General features: G+C 40.6%; 1 protein-coding gene across 5 annotated transcripts in view; it reads left to right on the top strand.

The window, feature by feature from the left end:
• The window catches only part of otud7a (OTU deubiquitinase 7A), a 137,948-nt gene that overhangs the window by 87,339 nt on the left and 32,478 nt on the right, over window positions 1-18,131 (top strand). For all 5 annotated transcript variants that reach the window (XM_041178593.1, XM_041178595.1, XM_041178594.1 and 2 more), the window contains 3 exons: window positions 7,783-7,884; window positions 9,037-9,164; window positions 13,260-13,372. In XM_041178593.1, the coding sequence (XP_041034527.1) occupies window positions 7,783-7,884; window positions 9,037-9,164; window positions 13,260-13,372 (343 nt within the window). The remainder of the gene's footprint in view (window positions 1-7,782; window positions 7,885-9,036; window positions 9,165-13,259; window positions 13,373-18,131) is intronic.

The following is an 18,131-nucleotide window of genomic DNA, read 5'->3' as shown; positions in this document are numbered from 1 at the left end:
TGTCTATGTAGATCATTTTGCACTCTTTGGTGCTTAAATACAGTTGTGATACATGTAATATTCACTACAGACATTCAGTGTGAGTCATACTGCCCAAGGGGTTTATACAATTCTCCGCCCCTCAGTGCACTATGGCTGAAAGGCCTTAGACAGTGACCTTTTCCCATTTCGCCTCTGTGGTGGCTGCCCCAAGCTTTAATGCGTCCCTCAGCACTTAGTCCTTGACCTTGGAATGTGCCAGTCTGCAACACTCAGTTGGGGACAACTGGAAGGCCAACAAGTTTCGGGCAGACCAAAGAGTGTCTTTCATAGAGTTGTTGATCCTCCAGCTGCAGCTGATATTTGTCTCGGTGTGTGTTCCTGGGAAAAGCCCATAGAGCACAGAGTCTGTTTGGGATGAACCTCGACAAAAACCACTGCATCTCTCTCCAGACCTTCTTTGCAAAGGCACGTTCCACAAGGAGGTGGACAATGGTCTCGTCCGCACCACAGCCACTTCAAGGGCAACGTGTGGAGGGGTGAGACTCCTGGTGTGTAGGAAGGATCAGAAGGGAAGGGCCTTTCTCACCATCAGCCAAGCTATGTCTTGGTGCTTGTTAGAAGCAATGAGGCATTCTGCCAAATGATTTGACAGTCAGGTGGTGTGGCATGGTCCAACTATTTAGAGTGTTCTGTGGCAGCATGGCCAGACCCATCCTCCACAACACTGGGGACAGGTAGAACCACAGCACGTAGTGACACTTGGTGTTTGAGTCCCTAGGGTCTACGCACAGCTTGATGCAGCTGCACATAAAGGTGGCCATCAGGATGAAGGTGATGTTGGGCATGTTTTTCCTCCCTTTATCTAGAGGTTTGTACATCATGTTCCTGTAAACACTGTCCATTTTCGACCTCCAGATAAAGTGGAAGATGGCTTGGGTGACCGCCACAGAGCAGGAATGAGGAATGGGTCATGTACAGAAACACCGAGAATGACTCTCACTTGATGACAAAGCTCTTACCCGCATTGGGGAGGGAGCATTGCTCCCATATACCCAGTTTTTTGTAACCATGTCTACTTGCTCCTTCCAGTTTCTTACACGTGTCCTGGAACCTCCAAACCCTATCACCAGCACCTTCAGGCAGTCTGATCTGACACTGAAGGGAACAAAGGATCGGTCAGCCCAATTCCTAAAGAACATGGCCTCACTCTTGCCATGATTTACCTTGGCTCCCGAGGCCGGTTTGAACTGGTCGCAGATGTTGATCAGTCTGCACAACGACAGAGAAACCATGCATAAGAGCAGAAGGTGATGTTATCTATGTAGAGGGAGGCTTTGACCTAAGTGCCTCCACTGCCTGGGATCGTCATTCCTCGTATGCCTGAAACCTGCCTGATGGACTCAGCAAAGGGTTAAATGCAAGCACACAAATGAACAGGGGAGAGAGGGAAGCCCTGCCTGACTCCAGATTTAATTGGAAAGCTTTCTGATTCCTACCCATTGATCGAAACTGCGCTACAGATGTTTGTGTAGAGCAGTTGGATTCAATTGCGGATTCCCTCCCCAAACCCCATTTTGGAGAGCACATCCACCATGTAGGTGTGCGATATTCTGTCCAAGGCCGCCTTCTGGTCCAGGCTGATGGCAGGTTTCCATACCCCATCCCGTACATAGGTAATTGTATCCCTGAGTAGCGCAAGGCTGTCAGAGATTTTCCTGCTGGGTACAGTGCATGTCTGGTCAGGGTGGAGCACCAGCTCAGAGCTGATTGGCGATGACCTTAGAATTTTATAGTCCACATTCAACAGTGAAATGGGTTGCCAATTTCTAATTTCCTCCCTTTCCTCTTTCTGATTGTAGATGAGGGTGATGAAGCCTTTCTTCATGGACTCTGACATGTTGCCAGCCAGAAGCATACTCTCATATACTTCTAGCAAGTCTGGGTCGATCCAGTCCCACAGAGCTGAATACAACTCAGCCGATAAGCATTGCTTCCGGGAGTTTTACTCCTCCCAAAGGACTCAAGGGCCTTAGTCAGTTCATCCAGGGTTAATGGATTGTCCAGACTCTCCAGCGTACTGTCGTCTGAGACCTCTGTGATAGAAGACATGAAGGACTGGGAGGCAGTGCTGTCTGTGGGCTTCACCTCATCCAATCCGGCATAAAAGGATTAGCTAATCCTCAAATTGTCGGACTACGATGACTTGACTGAGCCATCGTCTTCCTTCAGGCTGCTGAAGCTCTCTCTCTGCACCTTTTAGAAGAAAAAAACGTGAGCATGTCTCATCCTGCTCCATGGAGCAGACTCTGGACCAGAAGATGATCTTGGAGGCCTCCGAGACAAAGAGCAAGCCTTGCTGGCTCTTTACTTCTTGGAGGTCCTCCTGGACATCAACCCCCATCAACTGCAGTTGGAGCAGATTTTGCATGTTTTTCTGGAGTCTGGACGTTTCCCTCTGTTCCTTTCTAGCCTTCTGAACACCCTTGAGGATGAAAAACCTTTTGATTGTTTCCCATCAGGGACTCGGGTTTCACGATTGTCCAACCTTTTGTAATCCCTCTTGGGTTCCTTAATGTCTTCTGAGGTCACCAGTTTCAAGTTCAGCTTCCATATCCCCCTGCTAATCCTATGGTCTTCCTGTAAGTGACAGTCAGCCAGTTAGAGGCAATGTCTTGTATGGTGCCAGGGTGAGTAACATCTCTTGCTGAGAGCTGACACCAGCTTGAAAAGATATTGGAGAGGGAGGAGGAAGATTCAGCTGTTATGGTCCATGTTGGTACCAACAACATGGGAAAAAGTAGGTAATAGATCCTTTTTGGAGAGTATCAGGAGCTAGGAACTAAATGAAAGAACAGGACCTCAAGAGTTATAATCTCTGGATTATTACCTGAGGCACATGCAAATTGATGTAGGGATGAGCAAATGAGGGAGCTGACTAATGTTGCGGTCGAGGGAATCTCTATGGATGTTATTTATCTGGACTTCCAGAAAGCATTTGAGATGCATAATGGACTGTTAGCTAAAGTTAGAGCTGAGCTGAAATCAAGTTATTGATCTGGTTAGAAAATTAGCTGAACGGCAGAAAACTGAGTGTGAGGATAATGGGCGGGTACTCTAATTGGCAGGATGTGACAAGTGGTCTCCTGAAAGGATCTATGTTGTAGTCTCAATTATTCACCATATTTATTAATGGCTTAGATGAAGGGCTAGAAAGTCAAAAATCCAAATTTGCTGATGATACAAAGAGTGTTGGAAGTGTAAAATTACAAAGATATTAATACATTAAATGAATGGATAAAACTGTGGTAAATGGAGTTCAGTGTAGGTGAATGTTAGATCATCAACTTAGGTGTTCACTAAGATAGAGCAGAAGAGTACTTTGTAAATGGTCAGAAGTTAGCAATATTGGAGGTCCAAACAGACTGGGGCGGGGGATGGGGGCTGATGTATGGTGGCCCATTTACAGAGACGTGGCTGCAGGAGAACATGGATTGGGGAATATTGAAGGGTATAGGATATTTAGGAAGGACAAGAAGCGAGGAAAAGGTGGAACGGTGGCTCTGTTAGTGAATGATGGTATTAGCACAATAGAGAGGGATGACCTAAGTTCAAGAACCCAGGATGTGGAAACAGTTTTGGGTAGAGATGAGAAATGGTAAAGGCAAGAAGACACTTGTGGGAGTTGTGTACAGCCCCCCTAACAGTAACCACATAGTAGGGTTGAATGTAAAGGAAGAAATAATTGGAGCTGGTCAGAAAGGCATGGCGATAATCATGGGAGATTTCAATTTACATATAGACTGGAAAAGTTAGATGGGCAAAGATAGCCTAGATGAGCAGTACATTGAATGTTTTCGGGATAGTTTCTTAGAACAGCATGTGCTGGAACCAGCCAGAGAGTAGGTTATACTAGACCTGGTATTGTGCAATGAGATGGGAGTAATTAATGATCTCATAGTGAATGCGCTGCTAGGTAGCAGTGACCATAATATGATTGAATTTTACATTCAGTTTGAGGGAGAGAGGAGTGGGTCTGAGACTAAGTTTTTAAACTTAAATAAGGGCAATTATGAGAGCTTGAAAGCTAAGCTGGCTAAAGTATATTGGCAAATCAGATTAAGGGATTGGTCAATCAAGATGCAGTGGCTAATGTTTAAGGGGATATTTCAGAATGCACAGAATAGAGTAAGAAAAAGTCCAACGGACAGGGACACCATTTGTGTGTGAAAGGTTAAAGATATTATCAAAGTTTAAGAAAAAGCATATAATTGTGCAAAGATAGGTAGAAGGCCAAAAGATTGGACAGAATATAAGGAACATAAAAGAATGACTAAAAGAGTAAAGAGGGAAAAATTAGAGTATGAGAGAAAGCAAGCCAGAAATATAAAGACAGATAGTAAGAGCTTTTATAAATATTTAAAAAAGAAAAGAGTTAACAAAGTGAGTGTTTGTCCCATAGAAAGTGAGTCTGGAGAATTGATAGTGGAAAACAAGGAGATGGCAGATGAATTGAACAGATATTTTGCATTAGTTTTCACTATAGAGGATACAAGTAACATCCCAGGAGCAATTTTAAACCTGGAAATGGAATTGGGGAAGGAAGTCAGGAAAATAACAGTCACCAGAGAAGTGATACTGAATAAATTGTTGGAGCTGCGAGCTGAAAGAGCCCAAGTCCTGATGGACTTCATCCTAGGGTCTTAAAAGAAGTGTCTAGTGAGATAGTTGATGCATTGGTTTTAATTTTCCAAAACTCCCTGGATTCAGGAAAGGTGCCATTAGATTGGAAGGTAGCAAATGTTGCTCCATTATTCAAAAAGGGAGGGAGACGGAAAGTGGGAAACTACAGGTTAGTTAGCTTAACATCAGTCGTAGGGAAAATATTAGAAGCTATTATTTAAGAGGTTAGCAGGGCACTTGGATAAGTTCAAGGCCATCAGGAAGAGTCAACATGGTTTTGTGCAGGGGAAATTGTGTTTAACCAACTTATTGGAGCTCTTTGAGGAAGTAACATGTGTTGTGGATAAAGGGAAACTGGTGGATGTACAATACTTAGATTTCTAGAAGGCATTTGATAAAGTGCTAATTCAAAGGTTATTGTGGAAAATAAAAGCTCATGATATAGTGGGTAACATATTGGCATGGATAGAAGATTGGCTGACTAACAGGAAGCAGATATTAGGCATAAATGGGTCTTTTTCAGGTTGGCAAGATGTAACAAGTGGCATGCCACAGGGACCTCAACTGCTTACAATTTATATAAATGACCTGATTGAAGGGATGATTGCCAAATTTGCCTATGACACAAAAGTAAGTAAGAAATTAAGTTGTGAAAAGGACATAAAGAGGCTACGAGCAGATATAGATAGGTTAAGTGAGTGGGCAAAGATCTGACAGTTGGAATATAATGTGGGAAAATGTGAAATTGTCCATTTTGGCAGGAAGAATAAAAGAGAAGCATATTATCTAAATGGTGAGAGATTGCAGAGCTCTGAGATGTCTGGGTGTCCTAGTGCATAAATCACAAAAGGCTAGTCTGCAGGTACAGCAAGGAATTAGGAAAGCAGTATTGGGAAAGCGAATAGAATGTTATCATTTATTGCGAATAGAATGTTATCATTTATTGCGAAGGGAATTGAATACAAATGTAGGGAGGTTATGCTTCAGTTGTACAGGGCACTGGTGAGATCACATTTGGAGTACTGTGTACAGTATCGGTCACCTTATTTAAGGAAGGATGTAAATGCGTTGGAAGCAGTTCAGAGAAGATTTACCAGACTACTACCTGGAATGGGCGGTTGTCTTATGAGGAAAGGTTGAACAGACTAGGCTTGTATCTGCTGGAGTTTAGAAGAGTAAGAAGCGACTTGATTGAAATCTTTAAGATCCTGAGGGGTCTTGACAGGGTGGATGTGGAGAGAATGTTTCCTCTTATGGATGAATCTAGAACTCGGAGTCACTGTTTAAAAATAAGACGTCGCCCATTTAAAAGCGAGATGAGATGAGTTTTTTTCACTGAGGGCCATGAGTCTTTGGAACTCTCTTCTTGAAAAGGCGGTGGAAGCAGAGTCTTTGAATATTTTTAAGGCAGAGGTGAATAGATTCTTGGTAAACAAGGTGGTGATAGGTTATCGGCAGTAGGCGGGATGCAGATTTCAGCTTACTATCAGATCAGCCATGATCTTATTAAATGGCAGAGCAGGCTCGAGGGGCTGAATGGACTACTCCTCCTTGTTCATATGTCATGAAGAGGTGTGGAAAATAGTTAGAAAGGTTAATGGATGTTGGCTTTTTATATCTAGATGACTAGAAAACCAAGAGGTAGAGGTTATGCTACAATTATGTAAAGCCCTGGTTAGATTACACTTGGAGCACTGTCAGCAGTTCTGGACACCACACTTTGGGAAGGATATATTAGCCTTAGAGGGACTGTAGATTTGTGTGTGCAGATATTTCACCAGAATGATAACTGGTCTCTAAGGGTTAAATTATGAGGCGATTGCACAAAACTAGGTTCGTTTCCTGAGGAAATGAGGGATGATTTATCAAAGTTTTTAAGATATGAAGGGGAATGGATGGGGTAGACAGGAATAGGAAGAAATATGGTGAAATATTTATTGCAGTTTGTATAATGCATCTACTGACTTGACTGTCAGTGAGATACATAGATATAGATTTGTTGATGCACTATAAAATTAATGTAATGTTGACATGAGCTTGTGAGAAATAGTTCAAAAAAGAAATTTATCTCCCAGCTTGATTGCCGATATGGATCACAGTATGACCTTGCAATGATATTTGCAACATGTCATGGAAATAATAAAGCTGGAAATGTACAGCTAGAATGCATTTCAAGAGTGTCTGCACTAAATATCATTAATGCTTCAGTTATGGCAATACTACTACATAACCACATTTGGAGGCACCATGATACTGTGTCAAAATTTAAAATGACATGAAACAATAGCATTTTGATTCAAGTAATGTGATTTGATTAGATAGCTTTCTTGATAGCCTGCTTCGTAACAGCACCAAATATCTAAACCATACAGACTAAGTGCCCCCAAGGTTAATACCCATGCGGTGCATTTATTTAGCTCATCTCTGCTGGAATGGCAGTAAGATTATAAGGTTTGCATCAGCTGCCTGGACAAGGCCATGGTTGAAATCAGTCAGTGTTCTTGCTCTCCACTGTGATTTCTGCTATCCACAGACCCTTGCTGGAAGATGTCTATGTGGATGTTAGGTAAGGGCAGGATTAGCTTCTGCCATGATGTCTTTGCAGTCAAAATAGCCAGCTCATGTTCATCGTGTAGACTTATAAATGATGGATAGCTACTATCTCACTATGCTGCTGATCCATATTCCAATAAAAATTGGTGTTTTCGGAGAAGAATAGAATAAAATTGCAGAAATTTATATTTTTAGTACAAACCTCTGTTGAGGATTGTGGCCATTTCAAGGATATAACCTGTTGTTATGACACTGACACTGATCAAACCTCTAGTATAGTTTATATCTCTTGACTTTTTGATCTTAATGCTTTTAATTCTCCAACTTGTTATATTTATGATCACATTAAGTTGACAATTGAATAAGACATGTATTTTCTGTCACTCCCAATTAATGTTGCTACCACAAAGGTATAATGGTAAACAACTGAAGTGAAGAGGCTAATATTAATTTATGCCACCAAGTAAAATTAATTTTGTCCAACATTGTGAGGCCTCAAACTGTGTAAACTCCCAACAGATAACAATGCTACCATACTACTTAAGAACTGACTTTTTATTTTTACAGGTCGACTAAATTGGTGGTCTGTTGCTTGTTCAAGTTGCAAACGTCTTCTCCCATTAGCAACAACAGGGGATGGGAACTGTCTCTTACATGCAGCGTCATTAGGTAATATACAAATAAAGTATATCTCTTTTATTTTGTGGCAGTTTCCTCAAAGATTTGACTTAAACAACGTGATGATCCCCATGGAGACTGATAACTTTTGAAAATAAATTCAAATTCCCTGTGGCCAACTTTAAAGGAATTGTATGACAAGATTTCAAGTTTCAAGACTTTTACAGTAATAAACAAACTAAAAGCAACTGTGACTGAAGACAATTTCATAGGCAACTTGTACTTTAAACAACAGAAAAATTCCATTGTCAATGTTTTAACATGATTGAAAATCTCCCACCACAGTTGCACTTTACTCTGTCCCTTAGATACACGCTCTATTCTCCCGGAACCTGAACAAAGCGATTCTTAGCTCCCGAGGGCTTGCCCCCCCTTCATTTCCTATTCCAGCTGGATAAATTCTAATCCCCAAATTGGCTTTTATGGTTAGGAGAACCCTGGAGATTCATCCATCTAGCCAGAGCTAGGCGAATCTTCCAGTCTCCTTTAAACCTTCACGAGCTTGGTCTCTTTAATCCCAGCATAAGCTCCCACCTGCATTCTTGCATAGCGAACCATAGAGGCTGTCTCTCTCTCTCTGTTTCTGTCTCTGTCTCCAATGGCCTCCCATGGACTCTTTCCCCCTCAAAAGCTCATCTCCATGGCAATATGAATCACATACTTACAGATGAATTAGGAGCAGGAGGAGGCCACTCAGCCACTTGAGCCTGCTCTGTCATTTCAATAAGATAGTGACTGATCTGATTGTAACCAAGGTCTTGTATCCAGGTAATGCTAATTAGCTATCCTTTAGGACCCCGCCCAAACTCTATTCTATCTTGCAACTAAATGAACAGTTAAAAGTACAACCGTTTATAACCTGACATTCTTAACACCTTTCCTGGGATTTTGGAGACTATGTCTATTTACTGTCATCACACCTGCTTTTGCCATTGTCTACAGGCAGCTTCATCCCAGTAAAACAATTTGGACTTCCTTTAATCTTTAACAATCAAGCCACCCAGGCTAGTTGGACAGAATTCAGAGTAGGACGCATGACAACCTTATTCTTCCATTTTACCCTAAATTAAAGATACAGTCCTGAAACATCACATTCTTGTAAAACCTCAAGTTTGTAACAATAAGCTGTTATTTGTGTTTAAGGCATGTGGGGTTTCCATGATAGAGACCTGATGCTTCGAAAAGCTCTTTATACTATGATGAAAAATGGTACAGAAAGAGATGCGTTGAAGAGAAGATGGAGGTGGCAACAGACGCAACAAAATAAGGAGGTTGGTGTGCAAAATGGACCGGAATTGACTTTCTTGGCTTTGTAATTTTAAGTGACAGTGCAACTATTTCTTACAAAGTAAAATGGGGCACTTGTAAATAACTTGAAGTTGAATGAGTCTTGTTATGATAAAGGAATAACATAGTCTACTTTCTACTCTGCACTTTAATATTTTTCATCTCGTTTGATTTGAATTTTTATGCAGAATATTTTTACATTACAAACTAAACAATGATGTTCATGGTTGTTACATTCTCAGGTCTTTGGTATTGTTGTGACTTGAATGTTTAAGCTAGTAGGTAGCTGAAATAAGCTATATTTGGATATTGATGTGCAGTCTTTTTTGAAAATGGAGATTAAAGTCTGATTTGCTTTTTATTTGTTCATGGAATGTGAGCCTTGCTAGCAAGGACAACATTTATTGCCCTTGAGAAGATGGTAGTGAGCTGCCTTCTTGAAACACTGCAGTCCTTGTGGTGTAGGGGGAGGGAGTTCCAGGATTTTGATCAGTGACCGTGAAGGAACAGAGATCTCGTTTCAAGCCTGGGTGGTGAGTGGCTTGGAGGGGAACTTGCAATTGGTGATGTTCCCATATATCTGCTGCCCTTGTCCTTCTAGATGGTAGTAGTCATGGGTTTGGAAGGTGCTACCTCAAGAGCCTTGATGAGTTTCTGCAGTGCACCTTGTAGATGGTACACACTGTTGCCACTGTGAGTTGGCAGTGGAAGGAGTGAATGTTTGTGGAAGGGGTGCCAATCAAGCAGGCTGCTTTGTCCTGGATGGTGTCAAGCTCCTTGAGCGTTGTTGGAGCTGCACTCATCCATGCAAGTGAAGAATATTACATCATACCCCTGACTTGTGCCTTGTAGATGGTGGACAGGCTTTGGAGAGATGGGATTGAATTAGTAGTCACATGGAAAAATATGGGTTGATAAAGAAGACCTGGCATGGATTTCTAAAGGGGAAATTGTGTTTAACTAACTTGCTGGAGTTTTTTGAAAAGGTAACAAAAGATCAGTGAGGGTAATGCTATTGATGTGGTGGTACAAAAGGCATTTGATACAGTATCACACAACAGACTTGTGCTTGACTTTTTTTTTTAAATGACCTTGTTAACCTGCATCGCTATTTTTAGTGATTTGTATATTTGTACTCTCAGATCCCTTACTCTTCTCCCCATCTCCTTATTTATCTTACCAAATTGTTATACCTCGCATTTATCTATGTTGAAATTCATATTCATATTCTTCTTGTAAGTCCAGCAATTGCAAAATACTTTGACACATCCACAGCACTCCTCACTGATCTTGTTCAAGACCATATCCAAGTGATGAGGCTGCTGTGAAGGCTGGAATTGACTTTGGAAGGGCTTCAGGAACTAACTGAACTCAAACTTTTTCATTTGTAAACTTAAGTACATTTTTTTCACAGACAAATTTATCATTAATTTTTAAATGTATAGCAAGTTGAGTGGACGTTGTGTTAGCTGTGTCTTAGTTGGTAGCCATCCTCTGAGACAAAAAGCTGTGGGTTCAAGTCTAAATCAAAAACTGACACTTCTGTGTAATATGGAGGGATTGCTGCAATATTGCAATATCTCTGAGATTTGACCTGTGGTCTGACTGCCCTCTTATATGGATGTAAAAGATTCCATGGCACTATTTTGAAGAGGAGGGGAGTTCTTCCTGATTTCCTTTCCAATATTTGTCACTCAATCAGCATCACAAAAACAGATGATCTGATCATTATCAATTTGCCATTTGGAGAATCTTGCTGTGTGCAAATTGGCTACCATGTTTCCAACATTACAACAGTAACTACACTTCAGAAGTAATTCATTGGTTGTAAAGCACTTTGGGACATCGTGGTCATGTATTGCAAGTTTTTTTTTCCTCTTTTGAACAAGAAGACGTTAATTGGCTTAATGATGCTGTATTAGGTCCAACCATCTTCAGCTGCTTCATTAGTGATCTTCCTTCCATCATAAGGTCAGAAGTGGGGACGTTCGCTGATGATTGCACAATGTTCAGCACCAATCATGACTCCTCGGATACTAAAGCAGTCCATGTCCAAATGCAGCAAGACTTGGACAATATCCAGGCTTGGACTGACCAGTGGCAAGTAACATTCATGCTAGGTGATGACCATCTCCAACAAGGGAGAATCTAACCATCGCCCCTTCACATTCAATGGCATTACCATCACTGAATCCCCCCACTATCAATATCCTGGGGGTTACAATTGACCAGGAACTAAACTGGACTATCAATACAGTGGCTACAAGAGCAGGTCAGAGGCTTGGAATCCTGTGGGGAGTAACTAACCTTCTAACTTCCCAAAGCCTATCCATGACCTACAAGGCACAAGTCAGGAGTATGATGGAATACTCTCTACTTGACTGGATGAGTGCAGCTCCAACAACACTCAAGAAGCTTGACACCTCCAAGACAAAGCAGCCTGCTTGATTTGCACCTCTTCCACGAACAGTCACTCCTTCCACCACCGACGCACAGTAACAGCAGTGTGTACCATCTACGAGGTGCACTGCAGGAACTCACCAAGGCTCCTAAGGCAGCACCTTCCAAACCAACGACCGCTGCCTTCTAGAAGGACAAGGGCAGCAGATACATGGGAACACCACCACCTGCAAGGTCTCCTCCAAGCCATTCACCATCCCGACTTGGAAATGTATTGCCTTCACTGTCGCTGGGTCAAAATCCTGGAATTTTGTCCCTAACAGCACTGTGGTGCACCTACATCATGTGGACTGCAGCAGTTTAAAAAGGCAGCTCACCACCACCTTCTCATGGGCAATTAGGGATGGGCAATAAATGCTGGCCCAGCCTGCAATACCGACATCCCATGAATTAATTTAAAAAATTATTTCTGAACTTACTTTTCCACCTAAACTCTTCTTTGACGTACCATAATATGAAAGATCAGAGAGAATTTGCCTTTCAAAATCATCTTGTTTTAATTGAGTAATTTTATTGAATATCTAGCAGGAATGGAAATAGATAACCAATTTTTTTTATATATTCTGTGAACTTTTATAGACTTGATGCTTCTATTCACATGAAGTTGATGCTTATTTATATGCTACTTTGAGCCTAGTTTTAAACTTGCCTTTTTGTACATAGTCAAGACTTGTTGATACATGAACAGACTCACTTGAAATGTTGTCAATAATGTGTCTTTGAGGGTAGAAATCCTCTCGACCTGTGTTTGCAATGAACAAAGTGCGGCTAGTTTCCATGACTTGTCAACACCGCCTAAACACAAGTAGCCATTTCCTGTCAAAGGCCTAAGTCACTTTTTTTATCAAGTAAAACTCAGATTTTTGATCTTGATAGTTAAATAGCTTTCATATGATGGACTTGTCACTAAAGCTAGACAAGCTTGTTGTGCTGTCATTTTCTTTAAGTAGGGTTGGGGGTAATGCCAGCTCTGCTTGGGTTGCTTCCATTACACAGATTTACTGAACAATGTTAAAAATATTTGTGGATTTGCAATCCTGGGCCTAAAAATACGTATGTAGTATAACTTTGCTAATATTCACTAATACATTGATTGTATTGCAGTCACATCACCAAGGAAGCATTGCAATATAAACAAGGTAATGCCAAAGACTCATTGCAGGACAGTATGTCCCGATGTTCTGGAGACAAAACAATGACAACAGCAAACACAAATTTCTGCCACTAACTACTAGACATTGTGGGGCTTTGGGTGAGAAGCTGGGGTTTGACTGTAGATGAACTGTTGGCCTGGTTGCACAGGATAGCATCAGAATTGTCAGCTTTTATGGACCTTCTCTCCCCCCCGCCCCCCAATGCTGTGGCAGGTCCATCATCAGCAAAGTAAATTATTGGGTTTGGAAGCAGCTGCATGTGCTGTACAGGGACAACCTTGTACTTGTCACTTCTAAATTACTCCTTTCCTGTGTAAATTGGGTAAATTCAGAGTACTTGAACGAGATATCACGTAGCTATTAAATCATTGTTTTCCTAACAGCTTAATCATTCAATTATGTAAACATATTTGAAATGTGGCATAAAACTTAAATGCTGTGTCTATTTCTCATTTGGTGAACTAGTCCGGTTTGGTTTACACTGAAGAGGAGTGGGAGCGAGAGTGGAATGAGCTGCTTAAACTTGCTTCCAGTGAGCCTCGCACACACTACAGTAAGAATACAGGCACATGTGGTGGGTAAGTTGGTTGCTTTGGTAACTTAGACTGTTCACACTAACTTCATGTCTACAGTTGGAACAAGTTCCAATTATTTATGTTCAATTTGCTTCCAATCTCTCATCGTTTTACCCATTACTCAGTTTAAATACAAGAAGACAGTAATTTTTTCACATAATTTAAGTCATTCTTTTCAAATCACAATTTATGTTGTTCAGATGGTAACCAACTTATAATTAGTTACGTAAACAGAATAAAATTAATGACCAAATATATAAACCTAAACTGCAAGTTAGAATAGAACATCAAACTTAAGCACTTGTTTCTGTATCAGATTTGGCACTCTTGGTGCTGTTTGGAGCCCAAGTCAGAGCAAGCTTAAGTGGTAGCGCTCTTCCTCTGAGTCAAACATTCATGGCTTCAAGACCGTCTCCAGAGACTTGAGCATACAACCTAGACTGACATCTCACCTCTGCTGGTGGTACAATCTTTTGAATGGGACATTAAGTCATCTGCCCTCGAAATGTAATGGTAGTATTTTAAAGAAGAATAAAGGAGTTCTCCCTGATGCTCTTGCTGATTATCCCTCAGGCAACATCACAAAAAACATATCCTCTGATCATTTATTTCATTACTGTTTTTGGGAGCTTGCTATGTGTAAATTGGCTGCTGCATTTCCCTACTTCACAACAGTGACTACATTTCAACAGTACTTAATTGACTGTAAAGCATTTTGAGATGTCCTGAGAACTTGAAAGGTCTATATTAAATCTATAATTCTATACAAAGGTTATTTTTTGTAGAATTCTTTATCTCTGCTCTTTCCAAGTTGGAGTTCACAAAAAAATAGTTCTGTTCTGTTCAAAGGGACACTTGAACATACAATACCATGCTTTTGACTATAGCTTTCATTCCAAAGAATCAGGAAAATAGACTAATACATTGGGTACAGATTATGCCATTTAAATAAAATGGTTATATATCATATAATTAATGTCATAGTTTACCATAAAAATGCATAACTTGTTTCAATTTACTAAAGGAACAACATTTTCCCTCCTCAGCTAGTCTACCACAAAAATTGAATTAAAGTTATTATAACAGATGATTCACAATGGTTTTAAATTGTGAATGTAATTGTATAATATTTGAGGGTTAGGTTCTGAAAAAGCCAATGAAAGGTCATTGGAACATTGCAACTAGATTTAATTGCATAGTTTTATGCTCCCCTTCTCTCAATACTTGATCTTTATTGACCTATTGTAATTGTGGTAATAAATCTTTTCCATCAGTGTTTGCTAGATGTGAGATGTTAGAATGCAGTGTGTTTCCAGATTCCTGACACTACAGTTGATGTCGTACATTAATCAGGTGCTACTGTTGAAAGGCTAACAGTCATCAATAATATCAGCCAATAAATTAGAACTACAGACTGGGATTGAATAAGTGACATTTCATTCCATGACATTGCATTCTGACTAGGTTGCCATAGAGGAGAGCATTTTTATTTATTTGCTAATGTTTTCCTCACTGATACCTGTTGGGTTATTATTGTACAGGAGTCAGTCATGGCTCTAATGACCTTTCTACACATGTAAGCCTAGATGGTGAGAGTCAGGCTATTCAACTAAAGAAAGTGTTTCTATCAGCTCTGAATATAGGGTGCTCTGTCTTTATGAGCAAACAGGAACAGATACAAAATGAACAGGAAAAGCAAATGATATGCTTTGTTAGCTGTGGTTAGTATTGTATGCATCATTACAGGGTTTAGACAATAGTGGCAGACCACAGTGCCGAAACTCGGATTAAGCTTTATTTACAACACCCGCTTTTATTTTGCTTTTATTCTGCTGCAAGACTTGCCACATTTAATTCTGCACTTAACCACCTCAAATCTCTTTTTGGGGCGTCAGAGTAATAAATATCAGTTTTTTCATAAGCAGGCTGAAGAGTTAACAATACATTACTGTTACTTAAAGTACTTATAAGTATAAATCACTTAATGCATTTTGTTTTCTTCATCTAATTGTCTGTTCTTCCCCTCTATATTCCTCCTCTCCCAAGGCTGCTGACTCACTTTGGCCTACAGTTCCACAGGTGCCAGTGGTCGTCCAGTATCTTACCTTCGTACCCATTCTGAATGTTTCAGTCCAAGCAGGATATTTGGCCATCGAGGACCAATCTAAGTCATCTCCTGACTTGCCATACTGACTGAAGCATTTTCCACAGGGTAGGGGAGCTTTGACCGATTTCCCCCTGTGATTCAGAATTACTTCGTGCCTTTCCCACAAGCCCAGCTGAGAACAGCTAGATCAGCACAAGTTTGGAAGTAGAATTTGGGACCTGCTTGGTCTATCTCAGTGTAATATTTTCTAAAACATGGAAAAAAATGTCCCATGTTCTCATCTCTTTGGCATTACTATAATTTTTTGACTGTGAATTGATGATTTCTTTGTTTTATAAAAAAGTTAGTTTTAATTCAAGAAATACTACATGGTTTATTTCATGGAAAACAAACATTGAACCATAAACCCAGATTAATAATATCCTTAGCTGAGTACGATCAATAAGGATAGGTCTTCTGCTGTTGTGAAGGCTAAAAATTAAGTCACTTTTAGTTTTTCACAGTTAGGGTTTAAATATGAACATTTAAATTCGGAGCAGGATTGAACCACCCGGCTCCTTGGGCTTGCTCCGTCATTCAGTAAGATCTTGGCTTATCTGATTGTTACTTCCCCGATAACTTTTTACCCCCTTGCTTATCAATAATCTACCTCTGCCTTGAAAATATTCAAAGACTCTCTTCCTCAAAAGTCAATGGAAACAGAGTTCCAAAGACTCATGACCACCTGAGAGAAAAATTTTCTCCTCGTCTCTGGCTTAAATGAGTGAATCCTTACTTTTAAACAATAACACCCCTAGTTTTAGATTCTCCAACAAGAGGAAACACTCTCTCCACATCCACTCTTCAAGACCCCTCAGGATGTTGTATGTCAAGTCACCTCTTACTCTTCTAAACTCCAGTGGATACAAGACTAGCCTTTCTAACCTTTCTTCAGAAGACAACCCTCCCATTCCAGGCATTAGCCTAGTAAACCTTCTCTGAACTGCTTCCAATGGATTTACATGCTTCCTTAGATAAGGAGACATATGCTGTACAAAGTACTCCAGATGTGGTCTTGTCAATGCTCTGTACAATTGAAGCAAAACCTCTGTGTTTGTATTCAATTCCCCTTGCAATAAACGATAATGTTCTATTCAAATGCATAAATCCCTCTGAATCACAGAGCTCTGTGATTTTTCACCATTTAGATAATATGCTTTTTTATTCTTCCTGCCAAAATGGACAATTTCACATTTGCCCACTTGTACTCCGTTTGCCAGATCTTTGCCCTCTCACAATCTTTGTCCCATTGTAGCCTCCTTATGTCCTCTTCACAACTTACTTTCCTACCTATCTTTGTCATCAGCAAATTTAGCAACCATACCTTTGGTCCCTTCATCCAAGTCAAAAGTTGAGGCCCTAGCACTGATCCTTGTGGCACACCACTCATCACATCTTGCCAACCAGGAAAACACCCATTTATGCCAACTTTTTGCTTCTTGTTTGCTAGCCAATCTTCTCTCACCGACAGCATGAGCTTTTATTTTCCACATTAACCTTGGATGTGGCACCTTATCAAATGCCTTCTGGAAATCTAAGTAGAGGACATCCATCCCTTTATCCATAACACATGTGATTCCATCAAAGAACTCTAATAAATTGGTTAAATGTGATTTCCCTTTCACAAAACCATGTTGACTTTGCCTCATTGCTTTGAATTTTTCTAAGTGCCCTGCCATAACATCTTTAATAATAGCTTCTAACATTTTCCTTATGACAGATGTTAGGCTAACTGGCCTATCGTTTCCTGCTTTCTGCCTCCCTCCCTTTTTGAATAAAGGAATTACATTCCCTATTTTCCAATCTAATGGAACCTTCCCCAAATCTAGGGAATTTTGGAAAATTGAAACCAGCGCATCAACTATCTCACTAGTCAATTCTTTTAAGACTCTAATATGAAGTCCTTTAGGATCTGAGGGTTTGTCAGCCGCAGCTCCAACAATTTGCTCAATACCACTTCCCTGGTGGTTGTCCTGAGATCCTCCCTCCCTTCCATTTCTTCTTGTTTGAAGGAAGAAGAAAAAAACTTGCATTCATCTAGCACTTTTCCCATCTTGAGGGCACCCCAAAGCACTTTGTGACAAATGAGATACTTTTGAAGTATAAACACTTTTCTAATTTGGAAAACACGACAGCAACCAACAGGGAGATAAATGACCACATCATTTTAGTTTAGTGATGTTAGCTGAAGAAGAGATGTTGGACAGCAAGAACTTCCAATAATGTCATGAGATCTTTTATGTCTACCTAAGAGAGAAAACAAGGCCTCAGTTTAACATTTCATCTGAAAGCTGGCCCTTCGAACAGTGCAACACTGGAGTGTTAGCCTGGATTATGCGCTCAAGACTCTGGACTGGGACTTGAACCCAAAACTTTTTTAGGCAAGAACCATGGCTGATATCTTTGAGTATTGATTAAATGATTTGTTTAATGGGAGCGATCTTTGACTTTTGCTCGTGTCCTCGTGCATAAGGCCTGGGCCTCATTAGCATCCTGCCAGCAATTTGTGGACAAGTGGGTGCACTGCTGCTGCTCACTGGTTGTGGTAGGAAGTCAGTCAGCTGCCATGCTAAGGCGGCAGGCAGGTTGGTTGGGTGATGGAAGGGGTCAGGAGGG

The sequence above is a fragment of the Carcharodon carcharias genome, chromosome 32, assembly GCF_017639515.1.
Source record: "Carcharodon carcharias isolate sCarCar2 chromosome 32, sCarCar2.pri, whole genome shotgun sequence".
NCBI lineage: Eukaryota > Metazoa > Chordata > Chondrichthyes > Lamniformes > Lamnidae > Carcharodon > Carcharodon carcharias.
The sequence above is the reverse complement of the archived record's forward strand: the minus strand, read 5'-3'. Positions and strand labels throughout refer to the sequence as shown.